Source organism: Diceros bicornis, chromosome 13 (assembly GCF_020826845.1).
Source record: "Diceros bicornis minor isolate mBicDic1 chromosome 13, mDicBic1.mat.cur, whole genome shotgun sequence".
NCBI classification, from domain to species: domain Eukaryota; kingdom Metazoa; phylum Chordata; class Mammalia; order Perissodactyla; family Rhinocerotidae; genus Diceros; species Diceros bicornis.
This window is the reverse complement of record NC_080752.1, coordinates 36,622,961-36,639,397: the sequence shown is the minus strand read 5'-3', so window position 1 is coordinate 36,639,397 and position 16,437 is coordinate 36,622,961. Positions and strand designations below refer to the sequence as shown.

At 51.5% G+C, this 16,437-nt stretch overlaps 1 protein-coding gene across 1 annotated transcript in view; it reads left to right on the top strand.

Moving 5' to 3' along the window:
- Positions 1-16,437, top strand: part of CAPZB (capping actin protein of muscle Z-line subunit beta) — a 148,004-nt gene that overhangs the window by 115,602 nt on the left and 15,965 nt on the right. Inside the window, exons 5-6 of the mRNA XM_058553075.1 lie at positions 13,509-13,650; positions 14,039-14,155. Coding sequence (XP_058409058.1) covers positions 13,509-13,650; positions 14,039-14,155 — 259 coding nt within the window. The remainder of the gene's footprint in view (positions 1-13,508; positions 13,651-14,038; positions 14,156-16,437) is intronic.

The following is a 16,437-nucleotide window of genomic DNA, read 5'->3' as shown; positions in this document are numbered from 1 at the left end:
TTGGTTGTTGCCGCACCTTCCTTCCATTCTCCGTCCCTCTGTCATTTGACATTTGAGTAACGCTGGCCTGGGAAGGGCAGGGCATCCATATTAATGTGTGAAAAAAGTTCCCTGCCTTGGTTTCCTGGGTCCCTGAAACCCTATGTTCCCTGCTGCCTTCCCAGACTGTGGGCCCGGTGCTCCTAGGTGTTACCCCTTCCTTGGACATGAGCATTGGGCCTGGGGAATTTTGGTGTTTCAGTCCTGGTGGGAATTGTAGAAGGCAACGGGAGATTTTCTGATGAAGTTGCAGAAGTAGGGGAGCAGGTAACTGATGGTGGGCGGCGCTGTCTGGGCAGGAGGCACAGACACCTCCCATAGAGGTCTCTGACCCCACCGTTGTGTCAAGGGCAAGCTGCAGGATGGGGAGCAGCTGGGCTGTGAAAGAGATCTGGACTCGATTCTCTCTTCTGTCCTTAGTCGCAGACTGCCTTTGGACAAGTAAGTAAACTCTCTGAGCCTCTGTTTCCTTATCTTTTGGAAAGGTGCCGCTGCCCATCTTGTGGGTTGAGGGGGCCTTCAGTGAGGTGCTGTTAGTAAGGCTCCCCTCGCACTGACTCGTCCTGTCCACTCGGTGACCTTCACACTGTCAGTATAATAGGATGATTCTAATTTTGCGGCACTTATCTGGTGGATGTCTTATATTCTGTCCATTTGTGGGTGTGGGGCTGTTTGGGTGTGGACGTGGCGAGGTAGCAGGCTGTGATGATGCTGGCCACGTAAGAAGGCTGTGGGTTCTGGTCGGGGCTCTGCCAGCAGCCCATAGTGAGACCTCAAGTAAATCTCTGTCTCAAAAATGGAGTGAAGGGAAGGGCCGGCCTGGTGGCGTAGCGGTTAAGTTCACGCAATCTGCTTCGGCGGCCCGGGTTCGGAGCCTGGGCACACACTGATGCACCGCTTGTCAAGCCATGTTGTGGCGGCATCTCATATAACGTAGAGGAAGATGGGCACGGATGTTAACCCAGGGCCAATCTTCCTCAGCAAAAAGAGGAGGATTGACAACAGATGTTAGCTCAGGGCTGATCTTCCTCACAAAAAAAAAAAAAAAAGGAGCGAAGAGGGGCCAGCCCGGTGTAGCGGTTAAGTTTGTGTGTTCCACTTTGACAGCCCGGGGTTCGCCAGTTCAGATGCTGGGTGCAGACCTACTTACCACGCATCAAGCCATGCTGAGGCGGCATCCCACGTAGAAAAGCTACAATTCTAGGATATACAACCATGTGCTAGGGCTTTGGGGAGCAAAAAGAAAAAGAGAAAGATTGGCAACAGATGTTAGCACAGGGCCAGTCTTCCTCAAAAAAAAATGGAGTGAAGGCGTTCCCATCTGTGGTGACGGGAGAGAGAGTACTGACAATCATTCCACGAGTACTTACTGAGAACCTGCCGTGCTCTGAGGGCTGAGGGTGCAGTGGGGAGTGGGTCCAGCGCAGCCCCCACCCTTGGGCTCACGTCTTAACAGGGGTGAGGAGGTGCACACAGGAATAAATGAACAAATGAACGACGTACTTGCACAGCTGGATAAGTGCTGTGAAGGACCGAAAACCAGGTGTGAGGCAGGGAGGAGCAGAGGGGCTGACTCCAGATGGGGGACTGTGCGTTGACTGTAGCGGGTTTGCCCTTGTGCAGAGGAGAGCTGTCCCAGCAGGCCTGAGACCGCTGTCCTTGCAGTGGGCCCTGGGCTGCTTCTGGAGGTTGGATTTCGGGAGGGTTCCCACCGTTGCCTGTTACGAATGGCTCCGACGCATAAGCTGCTTGTGGAAACACCGTGGTTTATGCCAAGCTCCTGCTTCCCTTCTGGGCGTCTGGTATTTGGGTGTGTGCTAGGTAGACCGTGCTGGTCACCTAGTCTGGTGAGCTTCCCTGGTAGACAGCGTTTCACACGTGTTGTCACAACTCGTCGCTGGAGGAATTGACCACGTCCTGTGCGACCCCTCGGAGAGAGCCCTTGGAAGCTTGCGTCTGGTTTCCTCGGGCCTTCCCCTGTGTGCCTTTTCCCTTGGCGGCTTCTGCCCTGTCTCCTTTCGCTGGAATCATAACTCGTGGCAAGGAGCACGACTCTGTGCCGAGTCCTGTGAGTCCTCCTAGTGAGTCCTCCTAGTGAGTTCCGGAACCCCCGGGCTGGTCTTGGGGAGCCCGGGCTTAGCCACGTAACCTGGCGGGGTGGTGGGGGAACGATCGAGGCAGTGCTGTGAGCAGTGGGAATGGCTTGGGCGAAGTCCTGAGGTGGTTCCAGGTTGTGTGGTCACTGAGTGAAGGCCAGAGCAGGACGTGAGCCGTAGGGAGAGGTACACAGGCCCTTGTCAGGCGTGGGCTTGGGGTGCCATTCAGTGCACTGGGAAGGGTCTGAAGGGTCACGGGGTGGGGTACGTAGGACAGCTCTGACGTACATCCAAAAAAACTCCCCCACACGCGGGTTGGGGGCTGGATTGGAGAGGCGGGGAGTGGAGAGACCCTGACCCCGACTTCCCTCAGTCTGGCTGCTTCATCCTCACTGCTTTCCCCTCGGTCCAGCTGAGTGACATCTCTAGTTTAAGGTTACCCAGTATTTCCCACTGGCAGAAACAGCCAGGCCCAGTTACTTGCAGTCTCTGGAGTCAGAACCCCACTGGGAAGTGGGTGACAACACGGAGCAGAGTAAGTCTGAGGTAGTGGGAGAATTGTTCAGGAAAGTTCTGGTGCTGGATGAAACCTGGACCATTTGGTTTGGCACATCTACCCTCGCTCCCTGCTACTTCAGATAGGTCTGAGTGGCTCACGATGCATAAAGCTTTTTCCCCTTGCCCAGAGGTATAGGGCCTCTTCCCAGATTTAAGGGTCTCCAGAAGGATCCTGCCACAGGGGCAGCAGGGTAAAGACAGGGGAGTCTTGTCTGGCTTTCAGCTTGTCAGCAGCGTAATTATTGTTTGGGTTTTCACATATATTATTTGTATCTTCAGCCATGCGTACAGAGGGCCTCTGAGAACCTGCCCTGCCTGCTGTGGGACTCCAGCTTGCCACAGCTTTGGGCTCGTGTGAAAGTGCTAGGAGCAGTTAATGGGGAAACCCAAGGTCTCCTCAGTTGTGCTGTTTTAATTGAATAGGGAGATGCATCGAGAGAAGCCCTGTCAGCTCTCTGGAGGGGTTGAGTTGAGTCTATGAGTCTGCATCCTGCTCTCAGGATGAGTGTCAGCTCTCTTGTGACCACAACTCTTAAGCAGGAGTGTCAGCTTAGTGTCTAGAGCCCCTAAAGAGTGGATCTGGACAAGATGCACGTGGCCTCTCAGCCCGGAGGCCAGTGAGGGAGCGTCCACTGCAGGTCCCCTTTGTCTGGCATCCTAGGGCTGCAGTCCAGGGTTGGAGTTGCCTTGGCGTGTACTGTCTGATTTTCGTCTGCTAAAAGAAAGTTAAATAGAAAACAGGAGTGTGCGGAAAACAAACTCGTTTACAAACATGATCCCCCGAGTTAGCGTCAGGGATCTGATTCCTCCAGAATTCTTCCGTTCTTGTAACCATATGGCACACAGTCACGCCTTGGGTTATGCAGTTCCACGTGTTGGGGTGAAGACACCATCTGCAAGCAAAGGACCAGCTCCCTCCAGTGGTCAAGCTCCTCTGTCTTGCCAGAGACCCTGTGCACCCTGGCTGAGCTGCTTTCTAGGCTCCTGGCAGATCCCTCGTTTCTGGGACGCTGTTTTGTGGAAGTATCAAGGATGAGTGGTCTAACAGAGGTTCAGCCAGCAGGCCTCAGCTACCTCACTGAGGTGGAGGACCCCTCTTTCCAGAATTTCCTGTGCAGGTTGCTCAGTGATGTGCCCCGAGTCCTGGCCACTCACTGTATCCTCCTTTCCTTCTCTGACTTCCTCCTCCACCTGGAGGTGGCATTGTGTACAGTGGCATGGTTGCAGGTCTGTTTAACTTACCTGAACTCAACCTCGCAGGTGAACCAGGGCCCCCTGAGGCCCGGTCTGGCCACCTGCACCACATGTGGTACCCCCTCCCACATGAGGCCAGCCAGACCCCAGGTCCCATCCCAGCTCCCCCCTTCCCTTTTCAGCTGTGTGAGTCAGGCATTTTCCTTTCTCTCTCTGGGTTTCAGTTTTCCTAACTGTAAGATAATGTGTGCAAAGCCCCTGACACAGAATGGGGTCTCAAAAATGGCAGCTCTTGGACAGTGGTGATGGCTTTGAAACTCCAGAAGGCCTCGACCGTCAGCATTCTCATGAGGTGGGCTGAGTGGGGCAGCAGTATTTCCACGGGGAGTCCAGAGGGGCAAGAGATGGCCGGGCGTGCTGAGTGTGGCGGTTTGGTCAGGTCCCAGAGCCAGGTTGGCGGCCCCTGCAGCGGCTCCATTGTTTCCATAGAGGCTTCATTATTTCTCTTCAAGTGAAAAAAAAGAAAAGCCTTGTAAAGAGAGGCTGTAAAGTGTGGCAGCCGCAGTCCAGATGTGCACTTCTAAGTGCAACTGGCATTAAAGTCACACATGCCTAAGCTGATCGGTATGTGTGCTCGGGGGATGCTGCACCTGTGTGTCCTAGAAGGAGTTTCTGCAGAATACCTGTCCCGTGTCCACAGGCAGACTCATGGACACTTTTCGCAAGCCGTGGTGAAAACAGCTGGTTTCAACACATAGACGAGGGCCATTGGGTTTCAGTGGCAAATCTGGATATGGCCAGCCCAAAGCCAAGTGTTGATCTTTCTCCATTTTGTGCGGAGGCAACTCCAGCCCCGGGGCTGTGCTCACAGAGCAAGCAGGACCTTGCTTTGTGGAGGTTCAGGACATGTCAGGGCTAGGAGAAGAAGGGAGATCTGCCTTCTCAGCCCAGAGAGAAGGAGCCCTAGGAAAACGAGAAGCCTCCAGTGGCTGCGTGCCTGCTCTGTGCCAGGCTCCACGGCCAGCACTGCCGGTCCACTGTTTCCTGTGTGCTTCCTGGTGCCTCCAGGAGGTGGTTTCCAGGTACACCCTCAAGGGAGGCTGGTACCCACTGGGGAGGAGAACCCCCATTCCCAACCCCTCGTAGTTGTGGCCGTCAGCCTGCCTTCTGCAGCTCCTGTGGACTTTCCAGAAGCTGTACCCATTGGGCAGCACCCACCACCTCCTGTTGGACAGGGGATATGCTTAGCTTCCTGATGGTGACTGGTTGGGAACCAACGAAAAAGGAATGTCGGTCTGCACTGCCAAGGAGGCCAGGTTTTAGATGCCTCTCCAAGCAAATTGAAGATTTTTCTTTTTTCCTAAGATGGAATTGAATTGTTCCCACCAGGTGCCTTTTTATGTTGTAAGGATGTTAAGGATGATCAGAAAAACAGCTACTGCTGGTAGCTGGGGATTTTATTTTCTTTTTAGGCTGAGAGGAAACAAAAAGGTATTGTTTGGGGTCGGAATCTCAGCCGCTGGTGGAATGGCTCTGCCTCTGGGTTTTATTCTCCCTGTCTTTGCCATAAAATCAGTCAAGCATGGGAGTTTCTGTTTGAATGAGTGCCCAAATGACCTCCTCTTCACTGTCATGATGGAGCGCCAGTTACAATCAAGAGTGGCCCTCATGGCCATTTGTCCCAGGTCTTGCTGCTGCTGTCTATTGAGATCTCAGAAGCAGAACAGACCATATATGTGACAGAAGGACACAGAGCGGGAGAAGAAAGAATCTCGTGGAACCTTACAGCTTTGCGCCTTTTAAGGGCCACTGTTGCTAGCCAGGCACTAGATAATAGAGGGATTCCACTTGTTTTTTTTTTTTTTTTTTTTAAAAGCTACTATTTTATTTTTTATAAAGTTCTTTTTTTTTTAAATTTTTTTTTCCCCCGCAAAGCCCCAGTAGATAGTTGTATGTCATAGCTGCACATCGTTCTAGTTGTTGTATGTGCGACGTGGCCTCAGCATGGCCGGACAAGCGGTGCGTCGGTGCGCACCCGGGATCCGAACCCGGGCCACCAGCAGTGGAGCACACGCACTTAACCGCTAAGCCACGGGGCCGGCCTGATTCCACTTGTTTTAATTGCACTGACATTTAAACAATTTTTTTTTTTTGGTGAGGAAGGTTGGCCATGAGCTAACATCCGTTGCCAATTTTCCTCTTTTTGCTGAGGAAGATTGTCCCTGAGCTAACGTCTGTGCCCATCTTCCTCTATTTTGTATATGGGATGCCACCGCAGCATGGCTTGATGAATGGTGCATAGGTCCACACCCGGGATCTGAACCTGCAAACCCTGGGCCGCCGAAGCGGAGCGCGCGAACTTAACCACTATGCCACCGGGCCAGCTCTAAACAATTTTTAGTCTGACCTCTTCATCTGGCGTTTCAGCCAGGCCCACCTTGTGTGTTCCCTTCTGTCTCTCCCTCACACACCCTAACAGTCCCTTTGACTCCAGTCAGAGTGGAGGCCGGGGGCATTCCCAGCTTGGTACTGGCCCCCAGCTTAAAAGAAGTGTCCAGACCATAGCCATCCTTCCAAGCTGACATCAATTTCTCCACAGAAGCCTCACTCCAGCCTACAGTACTCTTTCTAGAGAGTCTTGGAATTCTGTAGTTAGAGTCCTGGTCCACACAGTTTGGAACTCGGTTGTATACTCATTTGGATTGCATCCACTTTGACATATATTCCCACATGGAAAAACCTCCAGGGGAGGGTGGCTTGGATAGTGGGATACAGATGACAGATTCAAAATCCTAAAAGATATGTTGAATGGTGAAGCCATGTCTGGGAGAATTAAATATAACAGACTTGAGTGGAAAGTGGTATTCTTGGGTCCAGTATACCAAGTTCTCACAAGTATAGGGTGTGGGAGACAGTTTCATTTGTCTGAGATGACTGCAAACTCGGTGTGTGTCAGTGTGAGGGAGGTGTGATTGCCGAGAGAGCTGATTCGGTCTTGAGCTCCTTGGTGGAGAGCTAGCCCCTTGTCCCAGAGATGTGCCGTCTCTACTCTGCGTTGGTGAACACGTAGTCGGGGCGCCGATTTCTGCTCTCGAGCTCTTACGGAGGAGGATAACCAACATATGGGGACTTGAAATCATGTCTAATGAAGATAATATAACGACAGGAAGGCCAGAAAAGAGAAATCTTGGGGGTTATGTAAGCTATCTTTCGATATTTAAAAGAACTACATGAGGTAAAAGGGCATTAAATTCTTATTTTCTGTGGTTCTGCAAGGCAGTAGGTAGAAGTGTTCACCCAGGTCCGGTGAGAACTATTTGAATTGTTCAAAACAGAAGTGTTTGCCTTAGGAAGGTGGTAAGTTCCCTCTCACTGGTGGTGTGTAAGCAGAGTTTTGACCAACTTGATTAAGACGTTAGGATTGGTGCTGTGGTGCTGAGTCTGCCTTGTACAGGCCCTGATGCAGCCATCACATCCTGGAGTCTCAGAGCTGGGAGAGACCTAGTGGGCCTCTGATCCAGCTCTCTCATTTTACAAATGGGAAAACAGTCTTTGGCACCACATGGGTGCCAAATAAGTGTTCCTTGACTTTATTTAATGAAGCTGACTGTAGAAGAAAGCCCCCGCATGCTCCAGCATCTAGGGGGCTTACCTTGTAGTGCCCGCCTGACTTGTCTGGCTTTGGAGGCGACTGCCTGTGCCTCGGCATTACAGAGGTCTTGGCCAGAGGTCCAAGTCTACTTGAGCCTCCTGGGTCGGTCCCGTGAAGGCGGCCCAGCCCCTGATGGCTAAAAGACCACATCTGATTGAACTCAAGAAAGGCCTGCTCCCAGCAGACCCCACCTGGCTTTGGTTCTTTGCAAGAGGTCATGGCATGTGACTCATTACCTGTGGGGGCCCCCCGTATTAGAACCGTGAATCCGGCCATTCTCCTGGGAGGCGATTTGAAAGGAAGGAGTAAAGGCCAGCTTCAGAGTCCCTTCCAGGCCCATTTTCCCTGTTGCGTTTGTAGCCCGGTCTTGGCTAAGACGGAATTGGGTAATTCACAGTCACAGCTCAGATTCCTGAGACAAGTTTCCATCCTAGGTCTCCATGCATACCTCAGCTTCAAACACTCCATAAAGCTTTGGGAGCTGAAATATTTTCTTTCTTTCCTTCTTTTGTGAAGTAGGTCATTTTGAGTGTGAAGTATTATGCTTTCCCATTTTTCTCCTTCTCCCCAGAAGTCCTGTGGTTGAAGGTTATGGACATAGAATCTGTATATGTGACTCTGACATTATTCAAGTGGAAGAGTGATTTTCAGGGAGAAATGACATAGAACTCGGAGAAGAGAAGAATTACTGACACATTAGGCTTTTCTTGTGTGTGTGTGTGAGGAGGACCAGCCCTGAGCTAACGTCCGATGTCAGTCCTCCTTTTTTTTGCTGAGGAAGACTGGCCCTGGGCTAACATCCGTGCCCATCTTCCTCCACTTTATATGGGACGCCACCACAGCATGGCCTGACAAGCAGTGCGTCGGTGCGTGCCTGGGATCCGAACCGGCGAACCCCGGGCCGCCGCAGCAGAGCGCGCGCACCTAACCGCTTGCGCCCCCGGGCCGGCCCTGACACGTTAGGCTTTTAATTGATCCAAGTTCAGGGATCTGAAGTTGACCAGACGCTAAATTATAATTGACTGTGCTGATAAATAGCCAGCCCCACCTGAGGGTCTTGCCTTTTGCTCTTTGGTCATCCAGCGCAGAGGTGTCCTCTGGTGACGCGACCTTTGGAGTTTATGAAACCTGTATCTGCCTGTTGTAGTCAACACACTGTTTTTCAAATGGCCACCCAAAGTGGCCCCGTCTCCTTAGTCCCAGCTGTCTGAATTCTTGGCAGTTCTGTTTGCCTTAGAAGATGTTAGTCTTTCCTGGGAAAGTCTTGAAAGCCACCAGGACTGTTTGTGGAACCAGTGGTGCTCTGTTGCAGGAGTTCGCTCCCCCGTGGACACCAGCACACTGCTGTGCTCCGGGTCCTGGGTTGCTCTGTCATTTCACCCACTCCTGCTGTCCTGGAGCTTTCAGCAGCTTCAGCACTTCACGGTTCACGACTTTCCAAGGTGGTTTCTCCAGTCTCCCCGCAGATTGTCCCTGTGTCATCGGGCTAACAGATCGTTTACCCTCCTCGCCGTGTGTGTTTATTTCAGGCCTAAGAAAAGCCCCTGCTTTCATCTTGGAGCTTCCACATTTTACAGATGTTCTTCCAGCTGCCCCCCTGACCAGAGACCTCACTGCAGGAATTCTCTGGGCCTTCCCTCTTCAGCCCAGATCAGCTGAGCTGTGGCAGTCGGTGCTGGGCCTGTCCTTCCCCCTCCGTCCCTCCCTGGAGAGCTGGGGATTTTGAAATGATCAAGCACGGGCAGAGCCCAGGGCAGGGCCGGGTTCATTCCTCTGCAGCCCGCTCTCGGCGCTGGGCCACATTTGATCGTTCATTCACACTGATGTGTGAGCCCCGAGAGCGAGGCACTGGTGATGGTAGAGCCACCTTATTGAAATAGCATGTTAGCATTTAAACAATATTAATACTATTTGACTCATTAAATATACAAAGGCCAGTTAAAGTACTTCCATGTGTGCGCTGTTAGTTCTGGCGGGTGACGCCTCAGATCGCTTTATGTGGTTTCAGACAACATTTTAGCACATTCTTAAAATGCCCACAAAAGCCTTTATGTAAAAACTCATAAATGTGAACCACATAAAAATTATTTTTTTTCCTGTTTCATGTCATTATGATCAAAGTACAGTAGGTAAGAATAAATTTTCAAAAACTTGTTGAGGTCCCTCTTTAGTTAATGCTTCACGCGCAGAGCACAGCCGTAAACCATGTGATGGGGGCTATCTGTGTGCCCCGCAGTCGCCTTGCCACTGGCCAGGCACACGGCGGTCCTGACGGCGCTTGTGCACATGGCGGTCCTGACGGCGCTTGCCAGAGAGGCTGGTGTGTCTGGGAGGTTCTGTAATGGCCCTTTCTAATCACTCAGGCCTCTGCTCCCTTTGTCTTGGAACATCAGGTTGAGACTTGCGGCCCCTCAAGTCCCTGGAGATCCCTTTTGGTGAATGGAATGCAAGTTCATTCTTGAATGGTTGTGGTGTTGGGGCGTACCTGTGAAGGCCAAGCTTCAGCACGTCCGCCTCACCTCGAGAGGAAACGCCCTGGTGGAGGAGGGAGCAGATTCGGTGAGATCAGCCATGTCCTCGGACTCTGCTGCTGTCATCTCTCTATTATAAGTCAAATTGACTGTAAATTAGGATGCTGCCCAATGGAAGACTGTCCAGCTATTAAAAACAATTATGGAGATCATGTGGCTCCATGGAAAAGTGCTAATGATTCCCTGCCAATTGAAAAACGCCCAGCTCAACACAGAACCATTGCTGTGCTTATAGTTCTATAAAAATTATGCCTCTGGACAAAGACTGGAAGGGAATTTGGAAAAATCAGATTTATGGGAAAAGTCGATGTATGATATCGTGGGCTAATTTTTAAATTTCCTTTTTTTATAACGTTCTTGCAATAAATTTTTTAATTTTGGAGAAAAGACTAGTATTCCACATGGAGATCAGAACTGAGCTTGTGTTTTTACCTCCTTTGTCTCCACCGTTTTGAAACTTGGGGCCCAGTCAGTGTGGCCCGCAGAGGAAGCTGAGGCTGCCAGGGAGAAGCTGCCCAGAGCGGGAGCCAGTCCAGGGCTGCGACGTTGCAGTGGAAATGGCCAGTTCCACCTTATAAAGCATTAATACCGTTGTTTTATTTTTCTAGAAAACAAATCTCAGGGATGGGACTGAGGGGGCTCAGCCTGGGCCACCTGGTGCTTTTGAATGGGTCGCCTGGTGGTGGTGACAAGAGCTGTGAAGCCCCCAGGATTTCTCCTGGATCCCTTCCAGGGCAGCCTGACCTGCTCTCTGCGGTGTTTCAGCACCCAGAGGGCGGCGAACCTTTGACAGGAACAACACCGCGCTCTGGTTTGGGGAGACACAGGAGGATCGGGGCCACAGCTGTGAGGGGGCGGAAGGGTGGAAACGCCTGCCGGGCCTCAAGCCTTCGTTCCAGGATGGCCAACGGAAAGGAGGAATTACTGGCCCATCCTTTCTGCCGGCACAAGAAAAGCCACGGTTTTTAAAGCTGGTGTTTTTTTCCTTTTGATGTGTGGCTGCTCTGCTCCAAGCAGACTAAAAGGTGGGACTGTGTTAGAGCCCAGCCGTCTGTCACCAGCAGGACGGGTCTGCGTGGGTCTGCTGTGGCTGCTCTTTCATCAGTAGTGTTGCTGTGCCTCCTGGTGACCTATGAGCCGAGGGAGTCACCAAAATCCAGGAGAACAAGCTGCAAAGGCCCCTGGAGTCCCTGCTGCAAGCTCCCCCGAGCACTGCAGGGGCTCTAGTCTGGAGGTGACAGATGCATCCCCACATGTCCCAGGAGCATTCCGGGACCGCCTGTGTGTACCCAGCTCCCTGCAGGGCCGGTCCAGACCAGGATGGCCCCACGGAGGGAGGTGGGGCCTCGGGTCCTACACCAAAAGGCTTACCTGTTTCTCTGCTCCTGCCCAGGGAGGTGGGGTTGGAGAGAGATTTGGAGAATAGAAAGAGCCTTCCTGAGTGGGGTCCCTAAGTGCCCAGTGTTGGCTGACTTCCTGGACGTCCCCTAGGATGGCGCTGAGCTCCAGGCCCTGCAGGTGTGTCAGCTCACTCACTGTGCTTTTCCTCTCGCAGTACTTCCCTCTGCTGCACGTACCTGGAGCGAAACCCCTCTCCGCCTCCCTTGTTGACTGACCTTTAGCTCTGGGCCTGACACGTCTGTCCAGCAGTTCCTCACTGAGTGTCTCCTGTGTTAATCTGGCAGGCCTGCCCTGCCCCCCCAGGGACTTGCCAGGGGAGGCAGAGTTGTGACTTTCATGACAACTTAATCACAGTGGACAGTGTGGACAGAGAAGTGGGGATGGGGTGTGGTGGCAGTGGCAGCGGGCTGGCCCGTCTGCCTGAGGAACCGTGGCGGGGAGGGAGCGAGGGTAGCAGACCTTGGTGTGGGCCTGTGCGGGTCAGAGCGAGGGGACAGGACGGCCAGGCCCCTGCAGCTCACGGGCACGTGCGGGAGGAAGGGCTGCTGCCTTGTCTGATCCTCTCGGCCACACTCTGGCATAGAGCTCATACTGACCTTTGTACAAAAACTTTTTAGTTTGAAATAATTTCAGATTTACAGTAAAATTACCCCCCAAAAAAGGGTACAAAGAATTCTTCTATACCCCTCATCCATATTCTCTAAATATTCATATGTACCGTGTATATTGTTTATCATATACCAGCTTTATTGAGGTATAATTGATAGCTGTGTTTATTTTTAGTACTTGTTATTAAAATTAGTAATAATCATTTGTCAGGTGTCTTATTTTCCTATATTGTTTTTGTCTCTCAGCAATCCTATAAAGTAGATGTTATTGTCCCTCTTTTATAAAGGAACTAAGGCCCACTTCACACAGCTGGCACCTGGTAGCCTTAATAAATGGTCGTCACATGGATAGATGCGTGAACGTAGCTGGTGACTGGAGGGGCTGGTCCTGGGGACCTGGCCTCCCACGCCCACGCTGGCTGCGGTGCCTGCCCGGCCGCTCACGTTGAGGTTGTGGTCGCAGGTGGCACCACCCCCTGAGCGAGCCCCAGAGGGTGCCTGCACCTTGGGTCTGGGGGTTAATTGGGGTCGGAGAGGCCACGGACTTTCTGGTAAAGAATGTGCTGGCCCCCGGAGACGAGGTTTCTGCAGTGTCTTAGTTGGTTGTCAGCAGAAGTCGAGGTACTGCACGTCAGCTGATGCCCTACCTTTGCTTCCGAGCTCCTCGGGTCGCTGCTCACAGCAGCCTAACTCGGTCAGCTGCTGGCTGGGGTTCCTTGGAATTGGGATCCTAGCCTGATTTCCTGTTCTCCTCTGGTCTCTTCTTTCCTTCTTGCATTTGATCCTAATCAGGAATTTTTCCATATTAATTCAGACCCGAGGAGGAAGCTGACGTGCCAAGGCCATCCCAAGCTCAGGCCTTCATCTCTGGCTAGGGTTTTGCAGCAACAATGTTGCTCTGAAAGAAGCCCTGGTGTGCCTGGGCTCTGGAGGGTTCTGGGTGGGCAGGAGTTTGTTGCTCTAGTTTTTTCTCTTTATCTCCCCTGTAAAATAGCCATCCCAAAAGATAGCAATATTGAACAATAACAATTACTCAATAGCAGTGACCCCCACTGAGTACGTATTACACATCACACACTTTGCTAGATCCTTCCTCTGGGAGGAATCTGAAGCCCAGAGAAGTTTAGTAAGCTTGCCAAAGATCACGAAGCTAGAGGAAGTGGCAGAGCTCAAACTCAAATTTGTCTATAGGACTCCTAAGCCCGTGTTCTTTCTGCAACCCCACAAAGGATGCTACACACCCTCCCTTGAGCAACTGATCATCAGAACACTTTCAAGATCAACCCTGGAACCATTGCAGGGAGGGTCCTGAATCCCAGGCAAACATTTAGATGAATCTTTGCTGAATGGCCACCCCTGGGATCTGGGCTGATGATCTATAATTTGATGGGCTTAACATCTAATGGGCATGTGGGCCTGTTTGCTGCAGGTATTTTGAAGGCGGCGTCTCATCTGTCTACCTCTGGGATCTGGATCATGGCTTTGCTGGAGTGATCCTCATAAAGAAGGCTGGAGATGGATCAAAGAAGATCAAAGGCTGCTGGGATTCCATCCACGTGGTGGAAGTGCAGGTACAGCAGCAGCAGCAGCAGCTGGTGGCCGGGCCTGAGTGCAGGTGCTGTGCCAACCAGTGCAGCCCCGTTATGTAGCAGATGCTTCTTAGAGGGGGGAATACTGTGATATATAAATCCCTGCTAATTCCTAAAAATGCCCTGAAGCCATTGGATAAAGATAAGTCAAGATCACAGTAGTCACTGATAATAAAGATCCTAGAAGAACTGAATACACATGATTGCAGATTCAGTCGCTTTAAAAACCAGTTGGGATTTTATAAGAAAATTGGTGTGGTCGTGTCTTAAGAAGGGACACGTTAGAATGCCCCTGAATTCAGGGGGCCGCTTCAGGCTCTCCACAGCTCGGGGTTGCTCCCAAGGTTCTGATCTCTGTATCATCCCCCAGGAGAAGTCCAGTGGTCGCACAGCCCATTACAAGCTGACCTCCACGGTGATGCTATGGCTGCAAACCAACAAGTCTGGCTCCGGCACCATGAACCTTGGAGGCAGCCTCACCAGACAGGTAGGGTTGCCAGTGCTCCCTGTGCCAGCAGCAGAGCTGACGGACGCCGAGATACATGAGCGGTTGCCCCCACGGAGGGGGCTGGGGCAGCTCTGTGCCGGACGTGGTCTCCCCGCAGGCCTCTTGGGGATTCGTGAGATTCAGCCATGGGAGGTTTTGTCTTTGGGTCAAGGTGTTTTCATTAAAATGCTCCTGTGATGTTTAGGACATACTGCTGATGACATTTGAGACCAAATTAATTTCTCAGTTGTGACTTAGATCATCAATTAGGACTTTTGGTTGCAAGTGACAGAGGTAAACTCTGACTTACGCAAAAATGAAAATGAGTCAGCTCACGTAACTGAGAAGTTCAGACTTCGTTCAGCATGGCTGGGCTAGTCTAGGACACAAATGATGTTGTCACGACTCTGTATCTCCATGTGATGGCTCTTGGCAGCCTCTAGCTTACTGCTTACCTCTGGCAGTCCTGGGGGAAAGAGCTTCTCTTTTAAAATAGGTCTCCCATAACCCCAGAAATGTCTCACTGGTCTGGATTGGGTTACTTGTCCATCACGGAATCATTTCCTGAGGCCAGAGGGAATGAAATAGTCTGGCCAGACTTAGGTCTTATGACCCATGGTGGGGTAGGTGGAAAGGGGTGTTGATTTCCTAGAGCAATATCTGGCTGCTTTTTCGCAGTAGAGGGAGGAATAGACACGAGCAGGCAGCAGGCATTGGACACAGGTGGAGAGGTGCTTTCTGCAAGAGAACTGATGGACATATCTTGCAGGTGAGGGTAAAGTGACACCAGAGCCAGAGGGTCGGCCTAGATGGTTGGTAACAGGCTGCCAGAAGAAGAGGCTAAAATAAAAGCGAAGAGGATGCAGAGAGGGAGTGCCTCCTTTAAACATCTCAGCGGGTTTACATGCCCCGCCATGCAGGTGCCCAGTAGTGACTGGTGACCAGCAAGCACTGTGGCAAGCCTGCTCTCTACTCTGCTCTGGCTCCCCACACAGCCGAGCTCCAAAGACGGAACTGAGTGCCATTTGCTGGAATCCTCCGATGTAGGCCCAAGCAGAGTACTTGTCAAAAGTCAAAGCACTCCTTCAGCTCGTAAAGAGACAGTGAGTACATTTGGCCAAAGCAGTCAGAAGGCTGCCTGAGTCACGAGATCCTGACAAATTGGGCGAGTTCAGGAGTTACCTCCTACCCTGACAGGACTTGGGTAGGACCAGAGAGCTTGCTGCTTTGAGAGATAGCCCGTTCCTTTTCTGTCAACCTCCATAAGAAGATGGCATCCAGAATAGATCCCGTCCTCCAGAACGTGCCCAGGATTGCCTTGCCTGGCACTTCACGAGTGTGCACTTGACTGAACGGTCACTCGCTGGCACCCCCACCCGCATCTGTTTTTCGCATGAGCCACTGAGGGTCTGGGGAATTCCCATTCTGTTCTTGTCTATCGATCTTTTTTTAAATGAGATTTTACATTTGTCCTCACATTTTGTTTTTGCTCATTCTGCCCATGACAGTAATGTCGAATCTTGGTTTCTGTCATCAAGGCATTAGCTGTTTATTCTGGCTTTGTTACTTACACATTTACTAAGATGACATTAGTATTATTATTAGCTCAAGGCCAAGTTCAGAGCCCTCCAGCATGGCTACCAGAGACATCCTTAGAGGGAGGCATCAGTCTGATAATGATCTTTCTTAGGGTACTTTTCTTTAGAGTGAGCTTGTTAGCCAGCTGCAAACCCACTGTCTAAGTCGGGCTTCACATTTCTGGATAAATGCCCTTTGAACTGTCTGTAGTGTTTCAGTACCTGCCGTTTCCCGGCTGGCTTCCTGCCTCAGTAGGACCAGGTGGCTGCAGGCTGGGCCATGGTTTTCTTCTCCTCACCCTCATCAAGGCTCACTGTGTCTCCGTACCTCAGGCTGTTGTGTGCTGTGAGAAGCAGTGCTTTGCTCCATTTCCCATCTCTGTGGTCATGAACAGCCCGTCAGGCAGGTCGCTCTCTGAGCCTCTCCTCTGCAGCTCAAGAGGATCTTTGCCTTGCTGCTCACAGCCTAGTCTGGGACCAGCATCAGCATCACGAAAGAGCTTGTCAGAAATGCAGAAATCTTGGACCCTACCCAGACCTGCCAAATCAGGATCTAAATGTAACAAAATTCTCTAGGTAATATGTGCACATTAAATTTAACAAGTGCTACTGTGTACCTTTCTCTCCCTATTTTTGCTTAGGTATCATTAGCAACCATCTCCAAGATGTCTCTTCCAGGTGTATCTGAGGTGAACTGGGAGCTTG